Source organism: Pholcus phalangioides, unplaced genomic scaffold (assembly GCF_987345545.1).
Source record: "Pholcus phalangioides strain wild (caught in Gottingen) unplaced genomic scaffold, Ppha-v1.0 ptg000004l_1, whole genome shotgun sequence".
Classification (NCBI taxonomy): Eukaryota; Metazoa; Arthropoda; class Arachnida; order Araneae; family Pholcidae; genus Pholcus; species Pholcus phalangioides.
The window spans coordinates 29,905,166-29,922,518 of record NW_028301597.1 but is presented as its reverse complement, the minus strand read 5'-3'; the positions used below and the strand labels follow the sequence as shown (position 1 = coordinate 29,922,518).

The 17,353-nt window shown below is 30.7% G+C and overlaps 1 protein-coding gene across 3 annotated transcripts in view; it reads left to right on the top strand.

The window, feature by feature from the left end:
* The window catches only part of LOC149087070 (alanine--tRNA ligase, cytoplasmic-like), a 34,683-nt gene extending 17,573 nt beyond the window's left edge, over nucleotides 1-17,110 (top strand). For all 3 annotated transcript variants that reach the window (XM_089231297.1, XM_089231296.1, XM_089231298.1), the window contains exons 8-30: nucleotides 235-379; nucleotides 588-696; nucleotides 863-984; nucleotides 1,252-1,393; nucleotides 2,546-2,706; nucleotides 3,333-3,449; nucleotides 4,153-4,290; nucleotides 4,529-4,669; nucleotides 5,218-5,303; nucleotides 5,898-6,081; nucleotides 7,019-7,072; nucleotides 7,304-7,426; nucleotides 7,668-7,818; nucleotides 8,158-8,321; nucleotides 9,104-9,220; nucleotides 11,053-11,190; nucleotides 11,486-11,614; nucleotides 12,019-12,104; nucleotides 13,327-13,516; nucleotides 14,466-14,516; nucleotides 14,757-14,876; nucleotides 15,911-16,099; nucleotides 16,889-17,110. In XM_089231297.1, coding sequence (XP_089087423.1) covers nucleotides 235-379; nucleotides 588-696; nucleotides 863-984; nucleotides 1,252-1,393; nucleotides 2,546-2,706; nucleotides 3,333-3,449; nucleotides 4,153-4,290; nucleotides 4,529-4,669; nucleotides 5,218-5,303; nucleotides 5,898-6,081; nucleotides 7,019-7,072; nucleotides 7,304-7,426; nucleotides 7,668-7,818; nucleotides 8,158-8,321; nucleotides 9,104-9,220; nucleotides 11,053-11,190; nucleotides 11,486-11,614; nucleotides 12,019-12,104; nucleotides 13,327-13,516; nucleotides 14,466-14,516; nucleotides 14,757-14,876; nucleotides 15,911-16,099; nucleotides 16,889-17,071 — 3,040 coding nt within the window. In that variant the 3' untranslated portion in view covers nucleotides 17,072-17,110. The remainder of the gene's footprint in view (nucleotides 1-234; nucleotides 380-587; nucleotides 697-862; nucleotides 985-1,251; nucleotides 1,394-2,545; nucleotides 2,707-3,332; nucleotides 3,450-4,152; nucleotides 4,291-4,528; nucleotides 4,670-5,217; nucleotides 5,304-5,897; nucleotides 6,082-7,018; nucleotides 7,073-7,303; nucleotides 7,427-7,667; nucleotides 7,819-8,157; nucleotides 8,322-9,103; nucleotides 9,221-11,052; nucleotides 11,191-11,485; nucleotides 11,615-12,018; nucleotides 12,105-13,326; nucleotides 13,517-14,465; nucleotides 14,517-14,756; nucleotides 14,877-15,910; nucleotides 16,100-16,888) is intronic.
* Nucleotides 17,111-17,353: the final 243 nt, after the last annotated feature.

The window sequence follows — 17,353 nt, the reverse complement described above, 5'->3', positions numbered from 1 at the left end:
GGGATTCTACTGTATCTTGATCAGGAAAAACTTTAAAAAAATCTTGATCCAATAAATAACAAGCCATGGTATAAATTTTCATCATTATATGAGCATTATATACTCAGCGTAATTTGTGAATTTCTGTTTTATATTGAAATACATTTGAAAACATAATTTTGTGTCTTGATCACATTTAATGTTTTTTTTGGGATCCAGGTATTGAGAAAAAAATTTTTATTTCCACTTTTACAGACATGTCTTAAGGAAGATCATTAGAAGAGCAACTTTCCTTGCTAATAAGCATTTAAAGACACATCCTGGTGCATTGTCTAAGCTGGTGTCATATGTGGCAGAGTCTTTGGATTTTTTCCCAGAAATAAGTGAGAGGATTCCAGATGTAAGCTTTTTGTGTGTTAAATTAATAATTTACTTCTATTTCATATGTGTTTTCTGCTAATATTTTTTTCGTAACTTCCGAAACTGGCTGATCAGTGCAATAATAATATTGATGTGTCTACAACTTGTTGTGTTTTATGAGCTTTCAAATGGAAACTACCAATTTTCTTATATTTGTTGTTTGTAATTAGTCAACTTTTATCACTCAGGTTATTCAAGTTTTAAATGAAGAAGAAAAGATACTGCACAAAATTATCAATAAGGGAAGAAAAATTCGTAACAGGATGGCAAAACAAGTTAGCAATCGGAAGTTAGACGGTAAACCTTTTTCAGTTTAAGTATATGGAAACTTTTTCATTGTTTGTCTTATTTGTACAAGCTTTCTAGTTCTATTGATGATTTTTCTTATATAGATCCATTCAAATGTGCACTGTTGAATGCTTCCTTTTTGTGTGTGTGTGGAGAATAATTTAAATTTTTGCAGGAAACATGGTGTATGAACTTCATGCAGTTCATGGATTAGATGAGAATATCATACAAGACTTAGCATCCGAGATAAATTTGTCTGTCGACTGGGAAGATTACAAAAAAGTTCAAGATAAACAGGTGAAGTATAAAAATTTGAAACAAAAGATCAATGGTGTACAATTTTATTCACAGAGGTTCCCACTTATAATGTTCCCATTGTAAATTTTTTCCCACTTAGTATGGCTTATGTTTGTGGTCTCCTAACTCTTACTGATACTCATTGATATTTCCTATTTAAAACATTTTCCCAAAATATTATAAGTGAGATCCACTATATTTAACTTTTATGATAATTATTTAATGACAAAACTATTCTATATCTTTTAAAATTTATTCTAATCACAGAAGAGTACAAGCCATCCTACAGACAGTGGATCAGTGAACATAGTACCTTTAGCTGTACTTCAAGCCCTTCAAAACGATCAAGTTCCTCCTACAAATGATGAATATAAATACAATTGGAGCAGTGCAACTTCAATAAAGCATGGTAAGATTGTGTGCCAAACCACAATATTATTCAATTTTTAACAAAATTTTACTTTTGCCATTGCATGCTGTTAATGAAATCTTCATTCCCAATGTTACTTAATCATTCAAGCGTTAAAAAGTGTTGTTTGCTATGATAATTAAATTTTTCTTGATGTTATTTCTATCTTGTTTTAGGTGCTATAGCTAGTCTTAATTGAAGGAAGTTTTTTAATTTTACTTACTTTACACAACAGTAAATAATCAAAACAACTGTTTTTCTTTTATCAATCATCGTGTTTTAATAATAATACAACTGTCCAACACCATGGGTGGAGATACGGGGGGGGGGGCAGCATCAAAGGTGGAGTCAACTGATCTAATGTATATATGTATAAACATCATCATCATCGTGCCCCCCCCCCCCAAGACTTCCAAATCAATCTCCACCTATGTCCAACACTAAAACAAAAGGGCAAAAAGCAGCCAGGGCCGCCTTAAAACATCATGGGGCCCCGGGCCAAGTGATTTTTCTGAGGCCCTACGAGGCAAATTCTTGAAAGCTTCAACCAGATCTCATTTTTGTGAGGCCCCCGGGTGGGCCCATGCCTTAGGACGGCACTGAAAGCAGCAAAATAAACTAACTATACAAGGGGAATAGGAAGCAGTCTGGCTGTGTGAGTATCAGTGAAGAGGCACACGGCTGCAAAGGACTTATAGCTAACAGCAGGAGCATGACATTTACCCTTTGTTGGGATGATAATCTGGACTTTATGACAAGTAAAAAAAGTCAAGGAAAAAATTATTATTTTACTGATGGCGAACTTGTTTGCTCTGAATTCTATGTATAATATCTCATCTTCAACTGTTATTTTCAAGTACAACACATATTGAAGCATTTAAAATATAAAAAAAATGAAGAAAATCTATAGAACCTTGTGCATAATTGGGAATCTGCTGCATATTTCTTTGTTCCAGACTCTGCCACAAAGCTGGGCTATAAGAGATCTTGAAAATGGAATAAGTCCAGCTGCAGAGTTCTGGTGCTCATTCATTCATATATATATATATTTTTGATAAACTTAAGTGTCAATATGTGTGAGAGAAAGAAAAGATGATTTAGATTGTTATGATTTTGATTTAATTTGTCTTTTTTTTTCCATTTCTTATTTAGGTGTTCAATCTATAGATGCCAGAGTTTTATCCATAATAAAAGATCAATCAATTGTGGACTTAGTTGAGAGTAGAGATCATTGTCTTGTAATTACAGACAAAACAAATTTCTATTCTACTGCTGGGGGGCAAATTGCTGATATTGGTGAAATATTTTCTAAGGTTAATTTTTATTTCCATTTTTCAAATTAACTGCACTTTTTTTATGAGGAATCTGATGTGCACAAGAATATATGAACAAACACACTTAGAAAAATTGTTATCTTATGTGAATTTTCGTAAAATTTTTTTCAATTTCTTGAAACAAAGGTTCTTTATCAGATGTTCATGTGCACCATCAAGGGTGCGAGAAAGCAGTTTTTTAATTGCAAGATGGAAAGTATTCTGTGATACAAGTTGTTAATCCTAAAAATATGGGTTATTTGAAGGCGGGAAAACTAAAATTGAAATCATGGGGTGGAGGGATTGCTGTTCACTGGGTAATCGGGGGGGGGGGGCAGGGAGCTAGTGAAATATAAACCATGATTACTCGAAATTAGTAGGATTGGAACAAACTCATAAAACCATCACTAGAAAATATTTTGAGACAGAATTAAATTTATAGGACGTGATAACAATTCATCCATAAATCTGAAAACATAAGTTTTGAAAAGATATTTATCAAATTATTTGATTCATGTATTTTAAATGAGAAATTTTCAAAAAAAAATCACAAAAAATTTTAAGAGAAAAGCTTACTGAATGTCCTTAGAGTGTCAAACATTTTTATCTTTCCTTTAATATTTTAGGATATTGTTTTCCAAGTGAAAAATGTTCACTTTCTCAATGGATATGTATTTCATGAAGGGAAAATGCTAAATGGCAAGATGTCTTCAAAAGACCAGGTTACAATGTCAGTGGACAAGGTCTGAGCACATTTTAGGAGTTTCTATATTTGTTATTATTCTTTTTTCAAATTGATATGCTTATATGCTTTATACACAATGTAAAAGCTGTATACAGGGTGTTCACGCTTATCATTGTCTAATAGCTGATTTAGAACTGGTAGTTTTAAAGGCAATTTCCAATTTAAAAAATGCTTTAAATGTGATCACATGTCATCTTGGAAGCTGTTTATTGGGAATACCTCTTGCTGTTATTGTATTATTTTTCCAGTCAGCCAGCAGCTCAAGGGATAGAATCTCCTGCCTGTCATTAGTATTAATCATGTTCAACTTAATCAATTTTTTTTAAAAATAAGAATTTAAAATATTCTTATCCAGTTTTCTGATGATAGAATGCTTTCAAAATAAAATTTATTTTATCACAAAAATGAGAAACTTTGCCTGGTTTCAATTATTCACACGAATGATTCGTGTGAATTCTGACCACGAGGTCCTGATGACGGCTCTCCATTGAAGAGCTGAAAGGCGTCGACCATTCGACCAATTGGATTTATTTGTCTTGAAAACGTGGCAATTTTTGTATGAAAAAAAAAAATTATTTTTATTTTATTACAAAGGTGTATTAAATATACCTTTGTAATGAGAGTTGATGGCCATTTAATAAATTCAAATAAGTCATGAACAATTTTTGTATTGTGAATGAATCTTTTCTTCTTTTTTTCAGAACCACAGGTTGGGCTGCACTCTCAATCATACTGCTAGTCATTTATTGAATGCTGCCCTGAGGAAGATAATTCCGTATACCTCACAGCGATCATCATTTGTTGATACAAACCATCTGAGATTTGGCTTCACTTCAAGAGTAACTATGCACTTTTTCTCTTTTGAAACCTATATATGTTAACATGCATATAATGAAAGCTTGAATTTCAAATTATCTGAAAAGTTAAAAAAATATATTTGCAAAAAATTCTAAATTTTATTCATTTAAAAATATTAATATTCTTTTCTCTTAGAAAGATTATATTGAGCATCTTCAAATAATGTTTTTAATTTGAATTTGATCAGTCAAATGACTTGAATTTTTCATTTGCATGCAGTCACCATTGACAGCCGACCAGATTGAAATAATAGAAAATTTTATAAGCAGTGCAATTGCTCAAAAACTACCAGTTCAGAAGTTACAGATGTCCCTGGATGATGTTCAAAGTATGCCGAATGCTGTTTTTATTCATGGAGAGGTAGATATTTGTGCGTGTTTAATTATTATATTTTTTGCACAAAAGATTTCAAATGTTTTTTCATATCAGTTTTTAAATTTTGTTGTTGCACAAAAAAGAGCAGTAATATTCCCATTTCTGAAATTATTCCCAAAAAATATATAGTTGAGTAACCACACAATCAAAATGTTTCACAGCATGGGAAATTTTTTTTATCAGGAAATAATTTTCATTGTAGAGCAAATTAGCAAAACTAACATAGTATAAAATGAAATAGATAGCATTCTTGTAAAAATTAGGTTACATAGAAAAGATTTGTTCCATAAAATATGGTTATTTAGGGAATCCACTGAGTGACTTATTTTTCTAGTGTTTGTATGTTTCCATCTATAGCTTGTAAAAAATAGGTTTTTTTTCCTTTCAAGTTATATCATTAATTAGATTATGAGAGAGATACTAACCATGTATGATAAATAAAATGAACTATGTTAGGCATTCTTCTTTTCCTACATAAGTCATGTTGTGTATCAAATTTGTGATACTAACTTGGAAATTAATTTTTTTTTCAGGAATATCCAGATACTGTTTCCGTGATTCTAATTGGTGGCAGTGACTCAAATGCAGATCACATTTCTGTTGAACCCTGTTGCGGAACGTTAGTATATTTACCAGCATGTATAAAATATTCAAGATGATAGACTATACATATTTAACCAAGAAAAAATACTGTCAAGTAAATATTAGTGCCATTCGAGAAAATTAAAACAGACAACCATATAAAGCAGAAAATACTGAATCTCCTGATATGTGTTTCTGACACTTCATAGGGTTTGATTATTGTTAATCATTTAAAACTGCTCCAGCTTTTTTTTCAGAACTCAATTGAAGACAATTACTTACTCAGCTTAGCTAAGTCGAGAGTCAATTTATGAAATCAGCATTATGATTTGAATTTATCAGATGTTCATTCTTCATTTTTTTAAACACATCGTATGGCATCTATATCTTATTCAAGAATTGAAAATATAGCAAGTATGATAGTACCGCTTTTGCTTGTCTTTTTTCTAAGTAAAATCAACATTTGAAGCATTTTTTATTGTTTTTTTGGATAATTCACGTTTTTTGATAATCTGAGCTGGCTGCAGTTCCATCCACATCGTATTGTCGAGACTACTGTATGATTATAAAAAAATTGATCCTCTTGAAACTATCTCAGTTAGGTTCTTCTTACATCTTTTTTTTTTTCCAGACATGTTTTGAATACATCAGATTTGGAAAATTTTGTAATTACAAAGTTCAAATCACTTGGAGGAACAGTGAAAACTTTGAATGCTGTCACAGGAAGACATGCCAAAGAACTTCTTCATAAAGGGAAGGCTTTCGAGCAACAAATTATTGATGTGAAAAATAGATTTGATTGCCTGAAAGACACAGTATGTCCTTTTCTTTTTTTCAATTCAAATTTGCTCATTTATTTAGCTTTTAAAATATTTTCCCTTCAAAGTTAAAAATTTCAGGTATTCAAAAAGCAGAATATAATCAAATAGGTGTCTGGGTATCAAAATTAATATATAGTATGTATATGAACATCACAAATTGTTATTTTGTAATACATATTTTAATAATTGAATATGATGCATTTTCAGGTATCTTTTATAAAAGGAAATGCATATTGTAGTCTCTTATTTTACTAAAAATAGAGAAAAATCCAAATAATTCCATAGATTTTCAAACTTTTTGTTGCTACGTTTTTCCTGAGCTCTCAAAATCTGCATGGACTGCTCCCAGGACTTATTTATATCAAAATAGAACGTTGAAGGGAAAAAACTCATTGAATACCAAACAAACAGATTTTCTAAATATTAGTGCCGAGATGAACTTGGGAAAGAAAAGTCACAAAACATGTCTCCAACTGCAATCGAACCAGGTCATCTTGCATACCGGACAAGTGAGCTAACCCATATACCAGAGACACAACTAATCTTATCGAGTAAACACTCATTGTAGCTTGATGCGTTAAGTGGATGCATTGCAGCCTGCTTAAATTTCAGCAACTATGCCTCATATGGTGATAGTAGACGAAGATGTTGCTTTTCAGTCTGAAAAATATGAAAGAAAGAGATTTTCTGAATAGTAGTGTAGATACCCGGTTCAGTTCTCGGTGGAGACAACTTTTCTTCCCAAATTTCATCTCGTAGTTTTGAAAATTCAAAAGTCTTTATTCTTTTCCCATTAAACTTTCAGTCCTCTCCAGGGAGGCAGACTTCATGGTTTTATAACTTCTACCCTAGAGGATTTTTTCAATCCTTGTCATTCTATTTGAATGTATTGAAATATTCCACATTTGATCTTTTCATGGTTTCTTTGTAGGTGAATATTGATGAATGCAAGGGACTATTGAAAGATGTGAAAGACTTTTTGAAGGTTAGCGATCAATGCATTTATTTTTTGCAACATTCCTTGTAACATTTTTAATACACAGTTTTTTAGCGGTGGCAAGATTTTTACTATAGGCTTAGTAAGTTTTGCTATAGGCTTGTAGGCTTTTTACTAGATGTTTTATTCAGTATAATTTAAATTTACAAATTCATTTCAATTTTATAGGAAACTAAAAAGATTATGGATCACATATTTATTTATTTATTTTTACCTAAGGTGTGCAATACAGCTACTGATATCCCTTTGAGGTTCCTGAAGAGAGCCGAAGATACTTTGATAGAAATGAAGCTATGGCTAAACAATTACCTTGAATCCTTTGATGTTTCAGAGACTCCTAAGGTAATATATATTTAAATTGAAACCTTATCAAAGTATTGATCATATTTTTTGCTGATTTTAAATTTTATGAAGAAAATAGAAAAATATTTCTTGTACAAGCTTTAATGTTATTTAAATTATTTAGTATTATTGAAAATTTCACACATTTTACAGCTAAAATTGAGTTTGTAACTTTTTTTTTGCTATAACTATTTTTATTTTATTTATATTCATGGCTTTACCTTAATCTCATGTTTTGCAGAGTACGAGTAAAAGTGATAATATTTGGACAGATGCTCCTATTTCTGAGAGTAGACTACGTTGTAAATTAGAAGAATATGCCAAAAACAAGTCTCCAAATCCTACTGTTGATTCATACAAGTATAATTACGTTATTGAAAAATATAAAGCAGGTTTGTCAAAAGCTTTTCCTTTTTGTATATTTTTTTAGAGTGTTAAGAATGACAGTCCCATACTTTTTTGATCATTTTCAACTTTTTTGATGAAAATGTCCTGTCCATCACAATGTTGACAAAGATACAGACGTTTTGCTCATTTTATAGAAGAATAGTGCAGACATGTTCAGGACCTTTAAAATATAGATTCTAAACAGGGAATGTTGTAGATAACCGTATTAAATATCAATTTGAATTTCAAGCGTAGCCTGTGATAATGATACAACAATATGAACAATTAAATATATTCGATTTTTTTTCTCTTATTAAAGTTTTGTTCTCTTCTCCTACATATAGTTGTAGCACCAATTTCAGCTCATTTATGTGCCATATTGAATGATGATGGATTGCCAGTCAATGAGGTTGAACGGGGCCATCAAGCTGTCTTGGTCACAGACAAAACAAACTTTTATCACAGATATGATGGCCAAGATGCAGACAAGGGTACCATCATTGGCGATGTAAGGTTTTTAAATCTTTGGTACTTTTCTGTTATTTGTTTTAAGAATTCAGTTCTATCTCAGTTGTATATTTCAGTAATGCAAATGACTGGAACTTCACAAAAATTGATGCATAATGAAAACAGTTAAAAATCAATACAATTTTTAATGGCCAATGAGAAACATTAAGAATAACAATTTATGTATTTCTCTATATCTTGTTGTAGGCACTTATATTTGAAAAATATAATTTTTTATGCTCATTTTTGGCTACATGAATTTTTGTTTCAATACAGCCAATATTCAAGAAATTTATTATTATCATATTTATAGTATAAAATTCATATGCCAATTAATTAAACAGAATTTTGAGTGTGCAAAATGATTCTTGACATTACCAAGCATTTTCCTAATATTTGTTTAAAAAATATGGGGAAAGCAGTGATCACATGAAAGGTCAATTTCATCCTAGAAAAAGAGTGGCAGATATGCAGATACAATGCTTACATTGAACAATTTTTTTTCTAACAGCTTTTTTTTTCTGGCCAAAGATAGGCCACAAGATATGGTGTATTGTTGCTCATTGAAATAAGCTCTTAAGAATTCAATAAAAGGCTTAGAGCATCGAGAAAAATTTATAAAAATCAAAATCCTAGAACTTAGTAAAGTTTCTCAAGAATTTCCTGCCAAGTTACTTTTTCTTAATATGTGCATTCTTGATTGATTAGTGCATGAATTTTTAAACAAAAGTTTTGTCTTTTATAGGCTCAGATATTTCAAAATTTACTTTTTATTTCCCACAGAATTTTCATTTTGATGTTCGAGATGTTTACAGTATCGAAGGATGTATATTTCATGATGGTTGGGTCATGGAAGGAACGATGAAAAATAATGTCAAAGTTGAAATGACAGTAAATAGTGTGAGTTACTTAGGAAAAAGATCTCTTTTATGTAAAGATTCCTTTCTAATTTATATATTGTTTGTTATTTATAATAAACCACATATATGAGTATAAGATTAATGTTGTTAGTTATATAGTCAAAACTCACATTAATGTGAAACATGTGCAGTCGGCCCCACTTAATCGGTAACAGATTCCCCCCCCCCCCTAAATGGATAAAATCTTCTGTAACCAAAATTTCTCCCACAGAGACAATGTTAAAGCTTCCCACTTGACAGAGTAATTTAACCAAGTTTTCCCGCACTTAATTGAATATTGTGATCCACACGATAACTTTAAATATGTATTAACTACTATATGTGCGTAATGTCTTTATTAGATAAAGCATTTCAAAATTACGACAAATGTGTTGTCAGTTAAAACTTATTAAAAACCTAGACTTGGGGACTCAATTGTCTAAGCGGTCTTTAGTGCATTTAATTGTTTTATTTTATATTTTGTTCTCTTTTAAGCCAATAATTCTTTGATGAAAGTAAAATCTAAAAAAATCTGTGCACAAGCCATGCCTTCATGCAATGAATCAATTAAATAATCTTGAAATTATGAAAAATGAATACAAAAAGAAAGAATTTTTGAGTTTGTGCAACAAATTAAAAGTTTTGGATGCAAAAAAAAAAATCAACCTGAAATTTCCCAAAAAGTATGAAATCTCTGAAGCTCAGGTGTCACCCATCAAGAAAAATTTGAATAAAATTGAATAAGATTGGCAAAAGAAGGGGAAGCTTGATCATAAAACTTGAAGTTGGATCAGAAGAGAAAATCTAACTTTGATGGTGTTGACTAAGGCTGGGCACACACTGGTTAGACATGAATAGATAAGACAGCTTTAGACAAGCTTAGTAATCATTGTTCACATTGATTTGTATGATGCAATGTTTCAATTTGTCTGACTAACTGGTATGTGTTGTGCCATACAAATCAACACGAATAACGACTTAGCTTGTCAAAAGTTGTCTCGTCTATTAGTGTCTAACTGGTGTGCATTCAGCCTAATTTGTATTGCAATGGCTTCATGCTGAAAGAGCTACAAATGTGTTAATCAACAGCACTGTCATGGAAGGAACAGTGATTAGACAAAAAACAGAGGAAATCGCTAAACATTATGAAAACTGTTAACATTTTTCTGCTTCAAAAGGATGGTTGCACAGATGACATCAAAGGAACAATTTGATGTTTAAGACATTGCAAACTATATAAGACACTTTATAAACTATACTAATGGCAGTTAAATTGTTCTTGAATAATCAAATACCCTGCTTGGAATCATTAATGTCTGTTTAAGTGGGACAGACTGTATTTGGTCCTTCCAAAGCAAAAGCATTTTAAAATTATAGATTGGATGATATGGAATTCAAGTTAATGGCAAATTATTCCCTGGTCTCTCTTCTGTTTCATATTAATGATGTTCATTCAAGAAACAAATGTATTTGGAATTCTAGGAAACTTGCAGGGCAGTTTAAATTTATAGAACTATTTCTGTGTCATATCTATTAATTTAAAAAAAACATGTCTGCTGTAATCATTAAAAATATATATTTTTTTACATTATTATTTTCAGTTGAACAATATATTATTTTGATTGAATGAGAAGTTTTAATCAATTCTTGCCAGCATTATAAATGTTTTTCTGTAACACACAGTCAGTCACAAAATTTTGTAATGCTTTTGATGTCTTTTTTTTTTTTGTATAAAACTTGCAATGAGATAAAATATGCATGATGATTACAAATCAGGATTTTTCACCCAAGTATTCCTTATTTCCCCCCCCCCCCCCTTTTATTCCTAACCAGGACCATCGTCATTCATGTTCATCGAATCATAGTGCCTCTCATTTATTAAATTCAGCCTTAAAAAAACTGATGTCTCATATGTTTCTGCAGTCGTCATTTGCTGGTGGTTCAACTCTGGATGTTCATTTCAAGTCCAATGTAAAAATTTATTTTATTTCTATTATTCAAATTAGATTTACGTATGTTATCTTCACAAGGCTGAAAAAAACTTGATTTCATTGTTTGAAATTGAAGTATTTTATCTATTTAATGAAAAACTTTGTCCTTCATTTCATTTAATGTAATAGTTTTTTTACTACATAAAACAACTTCATAAGTTTTTTTTATTTTTAATTTCTAAAAACTTACCAATGATACTATTGAACCTTTCCATTTTTTAGATATTTAATCGAAATTGATCAGAATTTTCATGTTTTTCCTTTCTGAATTATAGAGTCCCCTAACAGAAGAGGTTCTCCAGTCCCTTGAAAATCTTGTGAATTTGGTGATACAGAAAGATGTGGATGTGAAAAGAGAAATTTTGTCTCTTTCACGGGAACAGCTCCAAGTCTCATCAGGAAAAGTAATTTTGCTATTATCATTATTAGTACACCTTTTTTGTGTGTGTGTCAAACTCTATTTTTTAGAAAAAGAACAGTACACATAAACATTTCAACAAAATTTTGTAAAAGCTGCATAAAATTTCTTTGAATGAAGAAAAGAATTAAAAAAACAAGTTAAGAAAAGTTTTTATTTCTGTAATATAGAAAACAAAGCTGCACTTATCGTCTTATGTGATTGGAATTGGTCCATTTCAATCATAGTTATGCATGCATCATACTTGCTAATTGTCTGTATCTATTCATGTGCTCTTGCACAAGTAATTTAATCAGAAAACTAGCATTTATTTATTGTACATGCATTACACAACAATTAGTCTTCAAAGATTCTTGTAATCTTTGCCTCTCATTTTTTGTTATTTTTAAGAATTGCTCAGATGTGGTTCCTGTGATTTCTATTGGAGCTAGTGAACCTGATTTTCCTTTAGTTTCTGTGGAACCATGTTTTGGCACGTAAGTTTGTTTTCAAAATGCCATATACCGTGAAATCTGTGTATAAAGGTACTATCTATAATGATAAACCTGTCCACAACAATATTTTCTTTGGTCCTGGCAAAGTTCTTACTCAATAGAAAATAGCGCAAATGCTCAAACTGTCTACAGCGATACCCTGTCTATAACAACTTTTTCCAGGTCCCTACAGTATAGACAGGTTTTACTATGTAAGGAGTGAACTATTACTATTATATAAATAATAGTAATTATTATTATTGCTATTGTATAATAATAGTAAGTTAATTTTAAACAGAATTGAAATACATGTTGTTGATAGATTTTTCTAAATAAATAAAGAAAAAGTTATCATTCAAGTTTATTTGAAAGTTTTTGTTCTATTTTTAATGAATAGAAAAACAAAAGTTTAAGATAAAAGAATAGAACAGAAAAATAGAAAGAAAAAGCATCAAGCTGATTGCAAAAGTTCAAAGCGTCATGTATAAAATTTAGAGCTTAAAAAAAAGCTTAGAATTGATAAATTAACATATAATTAAATGTAGTCTTTAAAAAAAATGTGATCCTCATGTATTCTGAAGGGATCAGCATGATCCGTCCAGGGAATTAATTAGTCTTAGTAGAGATCCATGCCTGAACCAGGCCAATTTGAATCCAGACCTGCACAGTCAGAGGCTAGCTACCTAACCACTCAACTGCCAGGTGGCAAGTATTTTGCTATTTAACATTATAGTAATTTTACTTTCATCAGCTACTGTGAAATGGTTCTGTATACGAACGATGAACATGCCAATATGTACGGAGAACACAAGGTTTAAATTATAATGAAACGTTTATTTAGACATGAGCAAAGGTACGACTGACTCGAGCTGATAAAAAAAACACCTGCCTCAAAAGGCGGGAAAAATAACATAGATAATAATTAAGTTAACGGCGCCATCTAGTGGCTGTATAGAGAAAAAGAATATAATATGGAATACTAAAGTTATATACATACTCAAACAGGTTCCAAGGATTTTATCTTATTTTCTATTATTGTTATCCTACCCCCAATTTCTTATCTTCTGTGCTATTTCAGTTGATTTGTATAAGAATCCATTCCATTAAAAAAATAAAGTAAAATGTATATACTCACTTGTGTTGGGTAAATTTAATTTCATTCAAATTTTTATGTCTCATCAATTTGTAAAAAAAAGATATTTTGAATTTTTTTTTTTCTGTGAAGGCATGTTTTCAAAACTTCAGAGATTGGAAAATTTGTTATCATAACCGGGAAAAGTGCTAAAGATATGGAAAAAGTTATCAGAGCAGTAACTGGGAGACCAGCAGAAATCGTAATTGAAAATGGACGAGAGTATTCTGAGCAGATGTCAATCATTGAGGCTGAAGCTAAAGAATGTCTGGAATCCGAAGAGGTTTTTTGTATTTACTTCCCTGATTTTTTTAAATTAGTCTTTCAAAGAATTTTTTTTTTCAATGTTAAATTTATATTAGACATGATGTTTTAAACCTTTCAGACCAGAGGTCTGCAACCTTTCAGACACAGCGGGCCAAATTGAAACTTCCCATGAAGCCTGCAGCCTCAAACTCATGTAATTTAGTGACATCTATTTGAGGGGGGCTAATGGTCCCCCCCCCCCCCGCCCGAGTTAAACAGGGACAGAAATAATTGAAGACTTTAATTTATTGTCAATTTTGATTAGTTCTGAAATAATTTTTTTTCAATAATTCTGAAAAAGTTTTTGATCAATTACTGATTAAATTAATTAATTCTGACATTAATTTTAATCTGAAATCCCTTTAAATGATTCTTTAATTATTTATTTTGGAAATTCTGAAATTATTTTCCTTCTCAATATATATATATATTTTGAAATAATTTGAGTAATTATGCAATTATTCTTTTTATTGATTGTGCAATAATATATCTCATTGATTTATGTGTTATTTTTTTAAATAATTCTGAAAATATTTGTTTCAAAAATTTTTAAATAATTTCTTTAAGTATTCTGAATTTTCATTAATTCTGAAATTATTTCTTTCATTAATTCAAATTTACATAAATTTGGTACAGAATTATTTCTTTCATTAATTCAAATTTACATAAATTTGGTAGGGAATTATTTCTTTCATCAATTTCAAAATTATTTCTTTCATGAATTCTGAAGACCCCTGTTTTAGATATTCAAATAAAAAGTAATAAGAAGTATTTACAACTGATTTGCATAATTAATTTTTGAAGAATATTTTATATACAAAATTTTCATACACTGTTAAGCTTTGGTAAAATGTATGTCCTTTGTTTTCATGAAATGATGTATGTACCTTTCTTTTTAAACTGATTTTGGAAAATTTAATTTGCAGCAAAACATGCTGAAAATGTGGGACATGTTGAAAGAAATAAAAGTTGCCAAGGTTTGTATTGCCTGAATTTTGTAAATTGTAGACAATTAAAACTTATCAAAGCTGATTAATTCTCTATAAAATAGATAACTTTAGGAACAGAAATTTTTTTTAAACTTTATTACCGAAACATGATTGCATTATTCATATTAAGATTCTGACTCCCAAGAGACTGAGCACTCATTGTAACCACTGTAAAATCTTCACATTGATTCATTACTGTCTCACTTAGTAGACATATAATTATTCCAGAACTGTCATGAAGTAGATCTGCCTCTCCTTCTTTTTCGCAATCATCAGGAGAATTTATCTGCTCTTGCATCCAGATTAAAAAGCAAAACAAAATCATTTGTTCATAGAGGCTTCTCTCAGGTACTTTGTTTTCTACCCTAATTTTATTTTATACATTCATATTTTATAATATAATTTCTTACATATTTACACATCATTGTCATATGACTTTTTTTTACTATTGAAAGGTATTTTATGATTATATGATATGAATGAATACATTTTGACATGAGAATGTTTGAGCATTTGCATTTACCTGAGATACAAATTTTGGGAAAGTTATACTATGAAGTATTCTGAGGTATTATATATACACACACAGTAAAACTTTGATAAGTTGTCACTTACATTATCAAAAATTAGGACTGCTTAAGCAGAGTGATGACTTAAATGAAGTTCTGTCAGTTTTGATGGGCAATACTGTGAAAATCATAAATTTGAAGTAATATAACAATATAATGTATTTATTAAAATAAAGATTAAGAGTACGATATATTAACAAAATTACAAAATAGAAAAAAAAAACCAATTTTTATCTTTTTTGAGCTTTTAGTATCTAACTTATTATAATAAAATACATTTGTACTCATAATTTATAATAGTAACTTGTAATTTAGACTAATCAGAGCAACTATTAGAATTATTAGCTTTTTTCACTACAGAACTATTCAACATTCATTTCACAATGTACATGACATTTAGTTTTAGTGTTTTGAATTAGTAGTTCATTATTCAACTATAAGGTTTTCTCGGACACAGGACCCACTATTAACTTGGGGGGGGGGGGGGGGAAACATAGTCACCAAAACCTAAGGGCTGAGATCCTTTGAGCTACATCTCCTGATAAATGTTGCACAGGGCTGAACCTCTCCCCCCAATAATATCTGAAAAAGCAATGCAAATGCTCTTTCTCTCTTCTGCATACATGCCAACAACTTTCAGCCCTCCAATATTTTCTTCATGTTTTTGCATGTCTGCTTGCTCTCTGTGGGCAGACAATTATATTATCTAAAGGACATTTAATTTCAGGAAAGTAATATATATTTCTTTGCCATTCAAAATTGTTTATTGCTTTGGTATTGGAAGAAAAAGAAGAAAATGTTGTTCTTTACTAGGTGAAATCAGAAATGGAATTAATAGTGAAGAACAACATAGACTCAAGGTACGTCGTCCATAAAATTGAAGCTCAGGGAGATGGGAAAAAGATAGCGAATTATGCACTATCCTGTTTCTCAGACAAGCCAGCCTTGTTCATTGCCCGAGATGGTTTAAAAAGCATAGTGTGCTCTTGCAGTGTCCCTGAAGTAAGTTGCCATCATCAATACTTTGTCTCTGTACATTATTTTATGTATTCTGTATTTTATTCAGAAATATCTGGTTTTATTCAAAATTTACTCGTGTATGGCCCCATTGTTCATGTTACTTTTTTGTTGCATGCAAAAACAAATGTTCTTCTTGCACATATTTTGCATGCTATACATGTGTGTACATGATTCAAAGTTCATTGGACAAACTTGGAGGTGTGATAGACCACACCCCTAAACCAGCATTTATATCATAAAACGTGCAGTCAAATGTGAAGAGGATAGGTGAAACACTATAAGTGAGACTCATCAGAGACACATTAATAATATTAAGTTTGGCTACAAGGTCCTCTTGATCTGCAATGAAAGTCACTTACACAATAGTCAGAAGATAACTCTACAAAAAACAAAAGTCGAATAAGGCAAGATCATCAGGAAAAGAACCCTCCATTTCCAATCCTTTGAAGAAGAAATGTAGCATTTATGTGATTCCACATTCCACTGCGAAAACACTTGCTTCATCATGCTGGAACCATGTGCACCCTCGGATAGTTGATTGCAGTAAATCTAGTTGAGAAAATTGGTATTTGCTTCTGATGAAGTGCTGTTTACATTTTCCAAATGTTCTCTCTACTTTTTTTGCTACCTTTTTTTTATCATGCATTCCACGACAAAAATGCAGTAGTGTGCACAATGTTTGCTGTATTGTGGCAATTCATCATCCTATGAGTGATGAATCACTCTGTATAATGTTCAATGTGTAGTTTTCATTATTTCTATCATTTCCAGGATTTTGCCACATCCTCGTTCTCTGCCCTTTTGTGGATACAGCCAGTTGGAACTTTTCTGAAAGGAAGAGCAAGAGCTCAAACCAAAGACCCTGTTTGTTATTATTCCATTGAATCCAATGATGTTGAAAAAATTGAGGAAGCTCTAGAGATAGCAAGGAAGTTTGCTGAATCTAATTTATAGTTGTAAATATTTTTCATGTATTAAATGTTTTGTTTATAAGTGTATACGTGTGTATTTTAATGGTTCTATTTCCTTCTTTATGTAAGTAGGTCTTCAGATAAAAAAAAAAAGTACAATAAGCTGAATTTAAAACTTTCTAAGAGTACTAATTCTCCACATATGTACACACAAAATGCAAATGTGTAAACGTGAAAATTTATAAAATTATAAATTAGTCGTTAAAAAATCATCATTGGTCATCAAAAAATTTCCCCATTGATTTTGAGAACATGATAGAGTACA